General features: G+C 42.3%; 7 protein-coding genes across 7 annotated transcripts; 3 read left to right on the top strand and 4 right to left on the bottom strand.

The window, feature by feature from the left end:
- Nucleotides 1–212: 212 nt before the first annotated feature.
- WALSEDRAFT_59931 (pyruvate decarboxylase) lies at nt 213–2,175 on the top strand. The gene is made up of 2 exons (XM_006957360.1): nt 213–1,554; nt 1,600–2,175. Exons 1-2 carry the CDS (start codon nt 226–228, stop codon nt 2,113–2,115), a joined length of 1,845 nt encoding a protein of 614 aa, XP_006957422.1. The 5' UTR covers nt 213–225; the 3' UTR covers nt 2,116–2,175.
- Nucleotides 2,176–2,324: 149 nt separating this feature from the next.
- WALSEDRAFT_59930 (hypothetical protein) lies at nt 2,325–3,451 on the bottom strand (the record flags this gene model as incomplete). The annotated part of the gene is made up of 4 exons (XM_006957359.1): nt 3,347–3,451; nt 3,006–3,299; nt 2,836–2,958; nt 2,325–2,790 (listed from the first exon to the last, which is right to left on the bottom strand). Coding segments are annotated over exons 2-4 (840 nt in total), but the record flags the coding sequence as incomplete, so codon positions are not given.
- Nucleotides 3,452–3,505: 54 nt separating this feature from the next.
- Nucleotides 3,506–6,536, top strand: WALSEDRAFT_59929 (glycoside hydrolase family 31 protein). Its single transcript, XM_006957358.1, has 4 exons — nt 3,506–5,022; nt 5,066–5,123; nt 5,172–5,900; nt 5,944–6,536. The coding sequence occupies exons 1-4, from the start codon at nt 3,515–3,517 to the stop codon at nt 6,496–6,498; spliced, it is 2,850 nt and encodes a 949-aa protein (XP_006957420.1). The 5' UTR covers nt 3,506–3,514; the 3' UTR covers nt 6,499–6,536.
- Nucleotides 5,943–8,274, bottom strand: WALSEDRAFT_36858 (hypothetical protein). The gene is made up of 4 exons (XM_006957357.1): nt 8,263–8,274; nt 7,956–8,216; nt 6,721–7,911; nt 5,943–6,667 (listed from the first exon to the last, which is right to left on the bottom strand). Exons 2-3 carry the CDS (start codon nt 8,123–8,125, stop codon nt 6,792–6,794), a joined length of 1,290 nt encoding a protein of 429 aa, XP_006957419.1. The 5' UTR covers nt 8,126–8,216; nt 8,263–8,274; the 3' UTR covers nt 5,943–6,667; nt 6,721–6,791.
- Nucleotides 8,275–8,516: 242 nt separating this feature from the next.
- On the bottom strand, nt 8,517–9,064 carry WALSEDRAFT_59928 (histone-fold-containing protein). The gene is made up of 2 exons (XM_006957356.1): nt 8,857–9,064; nt 8,517–8,808 (listed from the first exon to the last, which is right to left on the bottom strand). The coding sequence occupies exons 1-2, from the start codon at nt 8,938–8,940 to the stop codon at nt 8,581–8,583; spliced, it is 312 nt and encodes a 103-aa protein (XP_006957418.1). The 5' UTR covers nt 8,941–9,064; the 3' UTR covers nt 8,517–8,580.
- Nucleotides 9,065–9,074: 10 nt separating this feature from the next.
- WALSEDRAFT_59924 (histone H3) lies at nt 9,075–9,970 on the top strand. The gene has a single exon (XM_006957355.1). The coding sequence runs from the start codon at nt 9,467–9,469 to the stop codon at nt 9,881–9,883; it is 417 nt and encodes a 138-aa protein (XP_006957417.1). The 5' UTR covers nt 9,075–9,466; the 3' UTR covers nt 9,884–9,970.
- On the bottom strand, nt 9,970–11,785 carry DAK-1 (dihydroxyacetone kinase Dak1; the record flags this gene model as incomplete). Its single annotated transcript, XM_006957354.1, has 2 exons — nt 11,542–11,785; nt 9,970–11,498 (listed from the first exon to the last, which is right to left on the bottom strand). The coding sequence occupies exons 1-2, from the start codon at nt 11,741–11,743 to the stop codon at nt 9,970–9,972; spliced, it is 1,731 nt and encodes a 576-aa protein (XP_006957416.1). The 5' UTR covers nt 11,744–11,785.
- Between the last annotated feature and the right edge of the window lie 17 nt (nt 11,786–11,802).

Raw genomic sequence — 11,802 nt, 5'->3', positions numbered from 1 at the left:
AATGAATTGCGTCATAATGGTTTACTGTATTTCGGAGAAGACAAAAACTTTTTATTTCGGAGGAAAGGATAGAATACGGAAACTTCTAGTCACACTCGGCTAAGTTTAACACATTCTCATAAGACTTATTTCGACGCCTCGGTCGTACCTTATGAGTGTAATATATAATGACGTACACGTGGATAGCAATAGCCACTCTTAGAAATAAACTATCAACTAATAAAAATGGATTTAGCACCTCAAGTAGACAAGCCAAACGTAGGAGATACAGTAACTATCTCAGAATACCTTGTAACTAGAATCGACCAACTCGGCGGGGGCGGTCGTCAGCCAATATACGGTGTACCAGGGGATTTTAACCTGCAATTTCTCGATTTCATTGAGAATCACCCGAGATTGGACTGGGTTGGTAACTGCAATGAACTTAATGCAGCCTATGCTGCTGATGCGTACGCCAGAACAAGTAAGAGTCTCGCAACACTAGTTACAACCTCCGGAGTTGGTGAACTTAGCGCCATCAACGGTGTAGCTGGATCAATGGCAGAGAGACTTCCAATATTACACATCGTCGGTGTTGCTAGCACGGCGATCATGAACTCAAGCAAGGTATTACATCATACTCTTGCAGCGACAAGATCATCCTACAGTGCATTCGCAAATATAGCACGCGAAATAACATCCGCACAAGCGTTCCTCCAATCTCCTGAAGGTGCTGGTCAAGAAATCGACAGACTTATCTTACATGCTATCACTAACTGCAAACCAGTTTATCTATCACTTCCAACTGATTTAGTCAGTGTTAAAATTCCTTCCGCACCTCTCAAGAAACCATTACCAAATGCTCATGAGATCAGAGGTCGCATTGAAGCTGATTCTACCGTGTTTGCTAATGAGAATGAAAAACAAAAGGCATATGAAGCGGTTGCTGATGAAATTACGAGACTTTTTAGAGATGCAAAGAACCCAATAGTTGTTATTGATGCCTGTGCTCTGAGATATGGTGTTGAGAAAGAATCGCAGGCCCTCATCGAAGCAGGAAATATGGTATTCTTTGACACGCCAATGGGAAAGGGTGCGATTGATCATTCACATCCTAACTTCGGTGGTACCTATGTAGGAGCAGTCTCGAACCCAATTGAAGTCAAAGAACTAGCTGAAGCTAGTGACCTCGTTATTAACCTCGGTGCTCTTTCATCAGATTTCAACACAGGTGGATGGAGTGGCACATTGGGTGACAAGAAAGTTATTGAACTTCATTCTGATTTCACAGTTATTGGTTATGCTAGATACCCAGGTGTCCCAATGAGAGTTGTCTTGCCAAAAATTACGGAGGAGTTCAAGAAATTTGCAAAACCTGATCCTACAAAGGCAGAGAAATTTATTAATGCTAAGAAAGCTCGCCATGAGTGCAGTTTCGGAGTCCTCAACAAGTACAAGGGCAATCTTGACACACCGATTACCCATGATTGGTTCTGGCCAAGATTCGCTAATGGATTCTTCCAAACGAAAGATGTCATTCTCACAGAAACGGGCACATCTTCATTTGGTATCTTAGTATGTTGTTGTTTTATGTGAGACATTATGCTGATATCATCATAGGATGTCAACTTACCAGACAAAGTAACGTCAATATCGCAAGTTCTTTGGGGATCAATTGGTTACTCCTTACCTGCCGCGTTGGGTGCTTCTATCGCAGCTCGCGATCAAGGAAGGCGTACAATTTTGTTCATTGGTGATGGTAGTCTTCAACTAACACTTCAAGAACTTGCGACGATGTTGAGACTCGATCTGAAGCCAATTATTGTTGTTCTAAGCAATGATGGTTATGAAATTGAGAGGAAGATTCACGGTGAAACTGCGAAATACAACGATATTTCACATATTGATCATCAACTTCTTCTGCAAGCGCTTTCTCCACCAGAAGGTTCCAAGCAGAAGCGCGTTGAACATCAGAGCTTGCAGGTCAAAACTAAAGCTGAACTTGACAGAGTCCTGAATGATAAAGACTTTGCTAGCGCATCAAAGCTGACACTTTTGGAAGTCGTTATGCCTAGAAATGACAGCCCACATGGACTTCTTTTGCAAGCAGAAATGAGTGCAAAGATTAATGCTTAATTTCTCTCGTAAAATCCTTTTATTCTTGTCATGATTAATTTTATCTAAGTTATTAGTCACCTTTACATGCAATGCTATAGAGATATCGAATTAAATAGTTTCAGCTATCATTTCGACTAATCGTTCAGTTCTTACCATCAAGGAATATGCATTATAAATTATTTTACTGTACAACCTTCGATGAAGGTCTGATTGGGAGGTATATTGATAAATGCTGAAGAACAATGCTGTCAATTTGCTGCCGTTCGATAATATCCATGTTTATTTTATGCCTTAATGCAAATGCGACTCCTTTGTTGCATATTGACCACAAATCATTAAACTCAGGATGTGATCTTGTAATATTGTAATTTGCAAATGTTGCTATCATCTGCTTTTTTATTGATGATTTGTTTATTGTTTCAGTTTGATTATTGGTAGGTGTGCCAAATACACTGTTATCACTGGATGCTGGTGAAGCGGCTCGTGACTCAATCGATATTGATGATGTGTTTGGGACAAGTGAGCTTCGTTTGCGCTTCATTTCTGGTGGTTTCATTTGTAATTTGTCCTTATCGGATGAGGATTGCCTTGACGAAGATGGTCGAGTAGGGAATAACCTTGAGAGCTCGCTGGAGGATTTACGAACATTTAATCTGTCTAACGGTGCAAGCTTTGGTTGTGCAGGTACGATAGCTATTAGATGATTAACAAAGAACACACATAAATCAAGTCACCTACTCCTGGGCAAAGGATCATCAGGTCTGGCTACATTAGCCTTCTCCTTTTCACGTTTTCTCCGCCGTCCGATGTTTAAACTTTCGTTTACTGTGTCATGAAAAATTATAAACTCATTCGAAGGATCTGAATGTGTCAGATGGGTTATTGCTACTTTAAGCATATAAACGCACCTGGATCCTCCGCTATATCATCTATAGAAACTATAACAGCGTGTAGATGCGTACTTGAAGACAAAGGATTACCGAAGATGCGTTCAATCCATTTTACGGTCATAATAGCACGTGGATCAATCCAAACCCGAATATTTGTATTCTCAATCGTCCATTTTTCCATATTTAAGTTCAATCTATCGCGAATATGTAGAGGCTGATGTCGCGTCATTTCTAAAGCCAGTGTGAGGTCCTGGACTGAGCCGTCGACCATAGGGGAAGGTAAAGGGAGAATGTTCGTGGTAAAACATACGCCTAATGAGTACTAAGTTTATTTTTACGTCAATTACGCCAAAACACACCCTCAAGTGGCCATCCTTGTGAAAGCAGACAACCACGCCAGAGAAGCCGCGGTCTGGCAGTGAATGGCGATAATCCGGGAGTCGTCGATGAAACCTGCAATTCTTTGGCTTTCGCAGGCGTAATCGCTGTCGACATGAACGTAATGCGAGAAGTTTATCAGAACGACGATGAGGGTGACGTTTTTGGGGATTTTAATAGCGTTATTCTTAGGTATAGCAGAATGCGTGAAGCAGAACGACTTCAAAAAATGTCAACAATCCAGTTTCTGCCGCAGACTACGGAGTCTGAGTGACAGAAAGACAAACTCAAGTGTCTGGGAGTCACCATACGCAATTACTAGAGGATTAGAACAGCTAGGGGATGAAGCAGCATCATATACCTGGAAACTAAACAATCGACTGGCACCAGAAGGTATTGCCTTCGATTTGGCTGTCGATGTACTCAAGGATGGCTTGATTAGACTCAGGGTGGACGAGAGCGGTGGTTTATATCAAAGATACAACCAAACGGCGTCATATATTCTCGTTGACCAACCTGAACTGATGCAAGCCTCCAGCGTTAAGATCACATCATATGACGATGTAGACAATCTGGCTTTCCAAACATCGACAAACCAGCCAATGGAGCTCAAGGTCTATCATAACCCTCTGAATGTACAGCTAAAGAACGCACAATCGGGCGAGATACTTGTTGATATCAACGGAGAGAGCCTCCTGCATATGGAGCACTTTAGACACAAAGACGCGGAAGACACTGATAATAACTCGGCTTTCACATGGCACTCTGAGCAACCATTCGAGGATCCAAACACGGATGGGCTCTGGGAGGAATCATTCAACAACAAACCAGACTCGAAGCCAAAAGGTCCGGAGGCTTTCACAATCGATATCAACTTCCCAAGCCATTCGCATGTCTACGGTATACCAGAGCACGCATCACCGCTTGCATTACCTCCTACAGACGGTAGCTCACCTCGACGCGTGCCATATGTCGACGATCCTAAGCCATACACCGAGCCATACAGACTGTACAATCTGGATGTTTTCGAGTATGAAGCCAATTCACCGATGGCTCTCTATGGATCTGTCCCTTTGATGCATGCACACTCCCCTCGATCATCTCTCGCCGTATTTCTCTTATCTGCAGCGGAAATGTGGATCGATGTGAAGCATCCAACAAAAGAGTCAACATCAACCCAATGGATTTCAGAATCCGGTATAATTGATCTGTTCTTGATACCAGGACCAACAATTGAGGATGTTTTCTCACAATACGCCTCACTTACCGGTGTGTCTCAAATGCCACAAGAGTTCTCACTTGGTCATCACCAGTGTAGATGGAATTACTTTACATCGAAAGACATGCTTGGTGTTGTCAGTGGTTATGATTCGATTGATGCACCTGTTGACGTCATTTGGCTTGATATCGAGTATTCAGATGGACATAAGTATTTCATGTGGGACAAAAAGAAGTTCCCAGATCCTGTTGATATGATCAATAAGATTGCTAGTAAAGGTCGCAAGACTGTCAACATTGTTGATCCGCATCTCAGTCGTGATGATGAATTCTACGTTTTTAATGAAGCTAGTGACAAAGAAGTACTTGTCAAAAAACCAGATGGACAATCTGAATATGAAGGTTGGTGCTGGGCAGGGTCTTCCTCGTGGGTTGATATGTGAGTACCGTTATTTCTGGCTTTTCTCATTAACAGCAAGCAGGTTCAACCCAGCCAGTTGGGATTGGTGGATATCACTATTTAAATTTGACAAGTGGAAGGTAAGTTGTCTTGGAACAAAGGAGCCTATCTTATGTAACTTAAAAAAGGATTCCACACCTGATCTGTTCACCTGGGTCGACATGAATGAGCCAGCAGTATTCAATGGCCCTGAAATAACAATGCCAAAGGATACAGTATTCTATGGCGGTGTTGAACACAGAGATTTACACAACATAAATGGCATTCTCTTCGCCAACCTTACTTCTCAAGCTTTAGAACAACGTCAAGAGAAGAATTCCAGAAGCTTCGTGTTATCGAGATCATTCTTTGCTGGTAGCCAGAGGTTTGGTGCTGTCTGGACAGGTGACAATTTAGGAACATGGGATCATCTGAGGAGTGCGACACCGATGAATCTGGCTAACAATATCGGTGGAATCGTATTTACGGGTGCTGATGTTGGTGGTTTTTTCGGAAATCCTCAACCTGAATACCTCGTAAGGTGGTATCAAACCGGAGCTTTCCATCCATTTTTCAGAGCACATGCCCATATTGATACCAAGAGGAGGGAACCTTATGTACTCGATGAACCATATCAGAGTATAGTCAGAGAAGTCCTAAGATTGAGATACTCTCTTCTGCCTGTTTGGTATACCTCTTTCAGGGAGAACACTCAGACTGGTTTACCAATACTCAGACCACAATTCGTTGTCCATCCTTCAGATGCCGGTGGATTTGATATTGATGATCAGTTTTATATTAGTGACTCAGGTTTGCTCGTCAAGCCAGTCGTTCATGAAGGTGCACAATCTGTAGATGTCTACTTCGCAGGTGAAGAGGTGAGTAATTTCACATCTGAAAGAGTTATCTAATATAGTATAGCCATATTACGACTACTTCACACATGAAATCAGCCTTGGAAGTAAACATAAAGGACGTCGCAAGAGCTTCTTTGCCGATTTAGAATCATTACCATTATTTATCAGAGGTGGTAGCATTATACCTTCTCGTCAGCGTGCTAGAAGATCAGCGAGCGTGATGTCAAAAGATCCTCTCACATTGACAATCGCGTTGGACAAAAATGGCAATGCGAATGGAAGATTGTACTTAGATGATGGTCACACTTTCGATTACCAGGATGGCGCATTCATTGATAGACAGTTTACCTTTAAGTCAGATCGCCGGGGATGGACATTAACGAGCAGTGAGATCGTACCTGGGGATTCATATGAAGATGGAAATGAGGTGTTCATCGAAAGAATTGAAGTGTTGGGATTGAAAGCACCACCTAAGGAAATCAAGGTCGATGGACGTCCTCTTGAATTTAGCTGGGAGGATGGAACGGCAGCGTCATCTAACAAAGAAGACACAGCCAGTTTGTTGAATATAAAGAAACCACTTACGAAAATTGCTCATGACTTTAAGATAATTGCATGAACTAAAAAATCTGAATCAATTTGTACATTTTGTCTAAATTTAACTATATTTACTTACTTCAATTTTCAGATTAGTCTCATATCGACGTGAATGCCAGTCGAGAACATTAGTAACTTGAACAACAAAAAAGACAGGAATTCAAAAGAGTAGCAAGAAGTTCTAAGAGTCTCTGTTCGTTTCATAGAATAAGCTTAATGATTATAAATTTATACACTACTATACAGTTACAAAATTGAGAAATGTTAAACGATACGTTGTCTATCAAATGTCTAGTTGATCTAAGGATTGACTCCTCACCATTCATCAGTTTGCCGTCGCCTAAGCCTTTCTGTCCATTTAAACCAACCTGACGATCTTTTTGGAGGCGTGAGTGCTTCAGTATCATCATCAGTTGTTGAAATTTGAGAATTCTGATGACTAGGATGAATAGAAGACATGGCAAATTCACCAGGTCCCCATCTTCTCTCATTTTGCTCTTGCTTACGTTTATGTTCTCTAGCTTGGATTCTTGCAGCTGCATTATGAGCGCGTCTCAGACTATTATAAACATAATTAAGGAGATAACTTGGTGAGAGTCTAAATAAGAAAGTATCTGAGGAAGTTTCAGGTGAATTGTCTGATAAAGTGTTTGTGCGTGAGGGTACGTTTGCTGTCGTAGTGGCTCTCCTCCGTAGACGTGCAGAAGATAAAGATCCGTTTGAAGCAAACATCGATTCCACTTCAGATTCAACTGTTCTATTTTTGTTCCGCCTCCGCTTCTTTTTCGATTTCCGAGCGCGCCTGTCTTCAACTTCGCCTATACCCATACCTGCACCAACCCACCACCAAAAACCTAGCCAGGACTGCCACATAACGATAGCCCATTCGACGGATTGCAACCAAGGAACCTCATCTTCTTTAATTAATAGAAAGTTTACTGAGGTTCCTATAACTGCTAATGCTATTGCAGATACACCAAAGGCTGCGGTACCACCATCCGTCCTCCACGCTCTCCTCCTATTGATGATGCCACCCCAGATGATCAAACCAGCGGTAAATAACAAAGTGAGAGTGGAATTGCAAACATTCTTTATACTCTCAGCTGTTTTTATCGTCTCCTCTGAGCTACTTAAATCGCAGAATGTCAAAGCAGCACCGACGACGGCTAATGGACCAAGGAGAGTAAAGATTAGAATCTGTTCCAATTCAGAAGGGAAAAGGAGTGTTAAAAATTGAATATGCGTGAGCTGTGAGAGTGTCTTAGATAAGGATTCTAAAAATAGATCAGGGCGGACACGTACATTAACAAATGCCGATACAATAGCTAGCATTGCTAGCCAGGCTCCAGTTTTCCAAACATCCCAATTTAAAGGTGGTACGTCGATCGCAGAGTATTCAAACATGTAGGGCCATATTGAAGCGGTCTCGTATAACCTGAAGGGTATTAGCAAAATAATAAGGTGTATAATAAAACGAACTTGTTAGAAATTAAAGCCAATTCAGCCGATACCTTGGTTAATAGACTGACAACAGCCAGCGTTTGGAGGAGATAATTCAGCTTTGAGAGTGGAAAGTGATATTGGGCGGTGAAGCAAAGATGGGAGAGTAGGACTGTGCATAGCGTGAGTACTATACCAATTACTAGCATCTGCGAAGGGAGAGAATAAGCGGAGGGTGGCTGATAGATCAAGTAGGGATTCTCAGCTGCATTGCTGGGTAGGAAGTATTCTTCGTCTCGTCTGTATTTTGTTAGGTGTTTCTCTTAATTTATTTGCTATGTCGCACCGAGAGAATTCCATCACATCTCCAGTGATGTTGGTAGTAACTTGTTAAGGAAAGCACAGGAATACTGGAGATCAATTAGATTGACATTTAGATTGACACTGAGTCTGAATATAATTATTTAGTTTTCTTCATAACTTCTTTATTTTACAAAAAGGGATGTTTAACATAAGACCATCGAAATACCTTCACCCCTACTCAGAAAGGATGATTATAGGAGTATCACAAATAACTATAGCACATCGCACAATAAATATAGGTCGTAGTGAAGTTTTTCATAAAATACACATAAAGTACAGGTATTATATAATCTGGATAAGCTTATTGACCGAAACCGTAAAGGATTCTTCCTTGTCTCTTGAGTGCGTAGACAACGTCGAGTGCAGTGACAGTCTTTCTCTTTGCGTGTTCTGTGTAGGTGACAGAGTCTCTGATGACATTTTCCAAGAAGACCTTGAGAACACCACGGGTTTCTTCGTAGATTAAACCGGAGATACGCTTAACACCACCACGACGAGCGAGACGACGAATAGCTGGTTTGGTAATACCCTGTGGAGTAATTAGAAAAGGTTGCTATATCGTAAATAACAAACTCACTTGGATGTTATCTCTGAGAATCTTACGGTGACGCTTAGCACCACCCTTTCCGAGACCTTTGCCGCCTTTTCCTCTTCCTGACATTTTTACTTGAGTAGTTGATTGATGAGGAGAGAGAGTGGCAAATGCGCACTATTTAAATTATTGCGAGACGCGCATCAGATCAGGCGCCTCGAATGGGCGCTGATTTTTGATCTCTGATCTGATCAATTGAGGGTCGAGGGTTGGGAGATGAGGAAGTACAAAATATACCATCATATTTCTCATGCTTTGTTTTATAATATTTGGTATTTTTCGATATTTTTTGCTTTGAATCTCGTCCTATACACGCGAAATCAAAGGCTGCGCTCGATCACAGAAAGCAACCACGCTGATCCTGAAATAAATAATGAAGGTATAAATATATAAATTGGACATATGTGAAGTTGAGAATATTCTTTATTCAGTGGTATATTTTTTGTTCCATTTCATGCCTTGCTTGTCTCATATCACGTCGAGATCATATCAGAACGCGCTGATCATGATCCTTTAGCGCGCGCCCGAAATACTATAAGAAGTAAACACACCTTCGACTTCTGTTCTCATCATCAAAACTTTCAAGTAATCTACAATGGCCAGAACAAAGCAAACAGCACGTAAATCAACCGGTGGTAAAGCTCCACGTAAGCAACTCGCTACTAAGGCAGCAAGAAAGACAGCCGCCCCACAAGCAGCTGGTGGTGTTAAGAAGCCACACCGTTACCGTCCAGGTACTGTCGCCCTCAGAGAAATTCGTCGTTACCAAAAATCCACCGAATTGCTCATTCGTAAATTGCCATTCCAACGTCTCGTTAGAGAAATTGCACAAGATTTCAAGACTGACTTGCGTTTCCAATCATCTGCAGTCATGGCTCTACAAGAAGCAAGTGAAGCATACCTCGTCTCCCTCTTCGAAGACACAAACTTGGCTGCTATTCACGCTAAGAGAGTTACTATCCAACCAAAGGATGTTCAACTTGCTCGTAGATTACGCGGTGAACGTGTTTAAATTACACATCGGATTCCATTCGTGTATCATTATTTTCTGTACTCTATACACTTCTATTTAGGATATCAAAAATATTGTGAAAAACTTCATACAAAACAGTCTGCAATGCCTGATATTATAGCTGATACGCCCATAGCACCAGGATCTGGTATGTTTGTGCTATCATTTGATGTACAATAAGCGGCTCTACCTAATTTTGCCGTCATCCCGGTTGTGGCTTCCGCGCCCTCTTGTGATAATTTTGCGGCAATTTTTATGCCATCACGAGAGAGTGCCTGACAAAATGGCGCTAACGCATCGATTAATGTCCTATCACCAACCTTTGCGGGCGTGAAATTCTCCAATTCTTTTAATGAAGCTTGTACAGCTTCGCCTATCGTCTTTGTGCGAATTTGATTACACATTGCTGCAAAGTACAGGGCAAATAGTGCACCCGCTGTACCACCCATGCTGCTCTCGACGATAATTGAGAGCTTATCGAACAGATTTGGCAGATTATCCAGAGGTACACTGCCACTGTCTAGTGCATCCAGTATGGCTTGCGCACCAGCCGACAAAGTAGTACCACAATCTCCATCCCCAACGATTGTATCCCACTTCGTGAGGTCAGCTTCGACTGCTAAGGCAGCTTCGCAAGCGCGTTTTATGAGTGTCTCTATGAATAATTCGTTTTCATTCGTCGGTCTATAGAGTCGCGGCACATCATGCTTCTCCATTTGCGCCTCCTCTACAACCTTCTCGACACCTGCTTCGCATACGCCTGGCCAAGCGCGTGCGGATGTGGGATCATAAAGGAGATCGACGAGAGATACATCCACGAGCACATCTTGGGAATGTACCATGCTGTCTATGTTCGACAAGTTGACGAGTGAGAGTGAGAACCCAGGCATGTTCAAACTGGTCATAAATGATCCAACCAGTGTTCGTATAGGGTGGATACCATACTTGTCAAATAAAATATCAGTGGTTTGACCAACGACAGCAGATAATTCCAGACTTGAGAGACCACCAAGGTTGTTGACGACGAGAATGACAGCATCCTGCTTGTCGAACTTGACGAAAGACCTTGATTCATCCTCCATGTTGAGAATATAAGATAGCATCTCGGTGATAAGATTTCCGCTGTCGTCATCTTGCACAATTCGGGCGCCTGGTTCATTGTGTATTCCCATGCCGAGCTCAACGTACGGATTTGTAGCTCCATCGACTGGACGTCCTGGTATATGGCAATGTTCAGCTGATACGCCGATAGTTGCGGTATTCGTAGCGATAGCCTCGCCAACTAGCTTGACTTCGAGTAATGGGAGCCCACGCTCAGCTGCTGCACCTGTCCATTTGCATACAAGTGGATTTGCAGTGAGACCCCTGCGACCCACTTTAGAAATGGCAGAACGGGTGAGCGATACATCATCACCAACAATTATACTTTCTATATTCCTGTTTGATCGTGCACGTTGGGCTGCTAGTCCAAAATTGAGCTTGTCCCCAGTATATTGATTAACAATCAAGAGAACGTCGTGATGGCGCGGTGTTTTCTCTATAGCTTGCAGTATTTGTGATGAAGATGGGCTGGCAAATATATGGCCAGACACACTAGCTTGGAGCATTCCTCTACCTAGACTGTATAAGTTTAGTTGCTTCGTGTGACAGACACTCACCGACGTAGTCTACGTGCGCAGGCTCATGACCACTCCCACCACCGGCTACTACGGAGACTGTTCTATGTGCACTGGGCTTTGATGTGTCCCAGACGACTTTATGTACTTCGTCCAATCTTAGTGAAGGGTTGAGGGCTGAAGAGGACTTTAAGCAATTTGATAGGGCTTCGTTTGGATTGTTAAATATGTGCTTTGTCGACATTATAGTAAAGTAGCTAGAAACTCGAGAACCGTTTTATCGTTTTATCTTCGGTGTTTTGA

The sequence above is a fragment of the Wallemia mellicola genome (genome assembly GCF_000263375.1).
Source record: "Wallemia mellicola CBS 633.66 unplaced genomic scaffold WALSEscaffold_5, whole genome shotgun sequence".
Lineage (NCBI taxonomy): Eukaryota > Fungi > Basidiomycota > Wallemiomycetes > Wallemiales > Wallemiaceae > Wallemia > Wallemia mellicola.
Note: the sequence above shows the minus strand (reverse complement) of the source record. Positions and strands in the feature narration are given on the sequence as shown.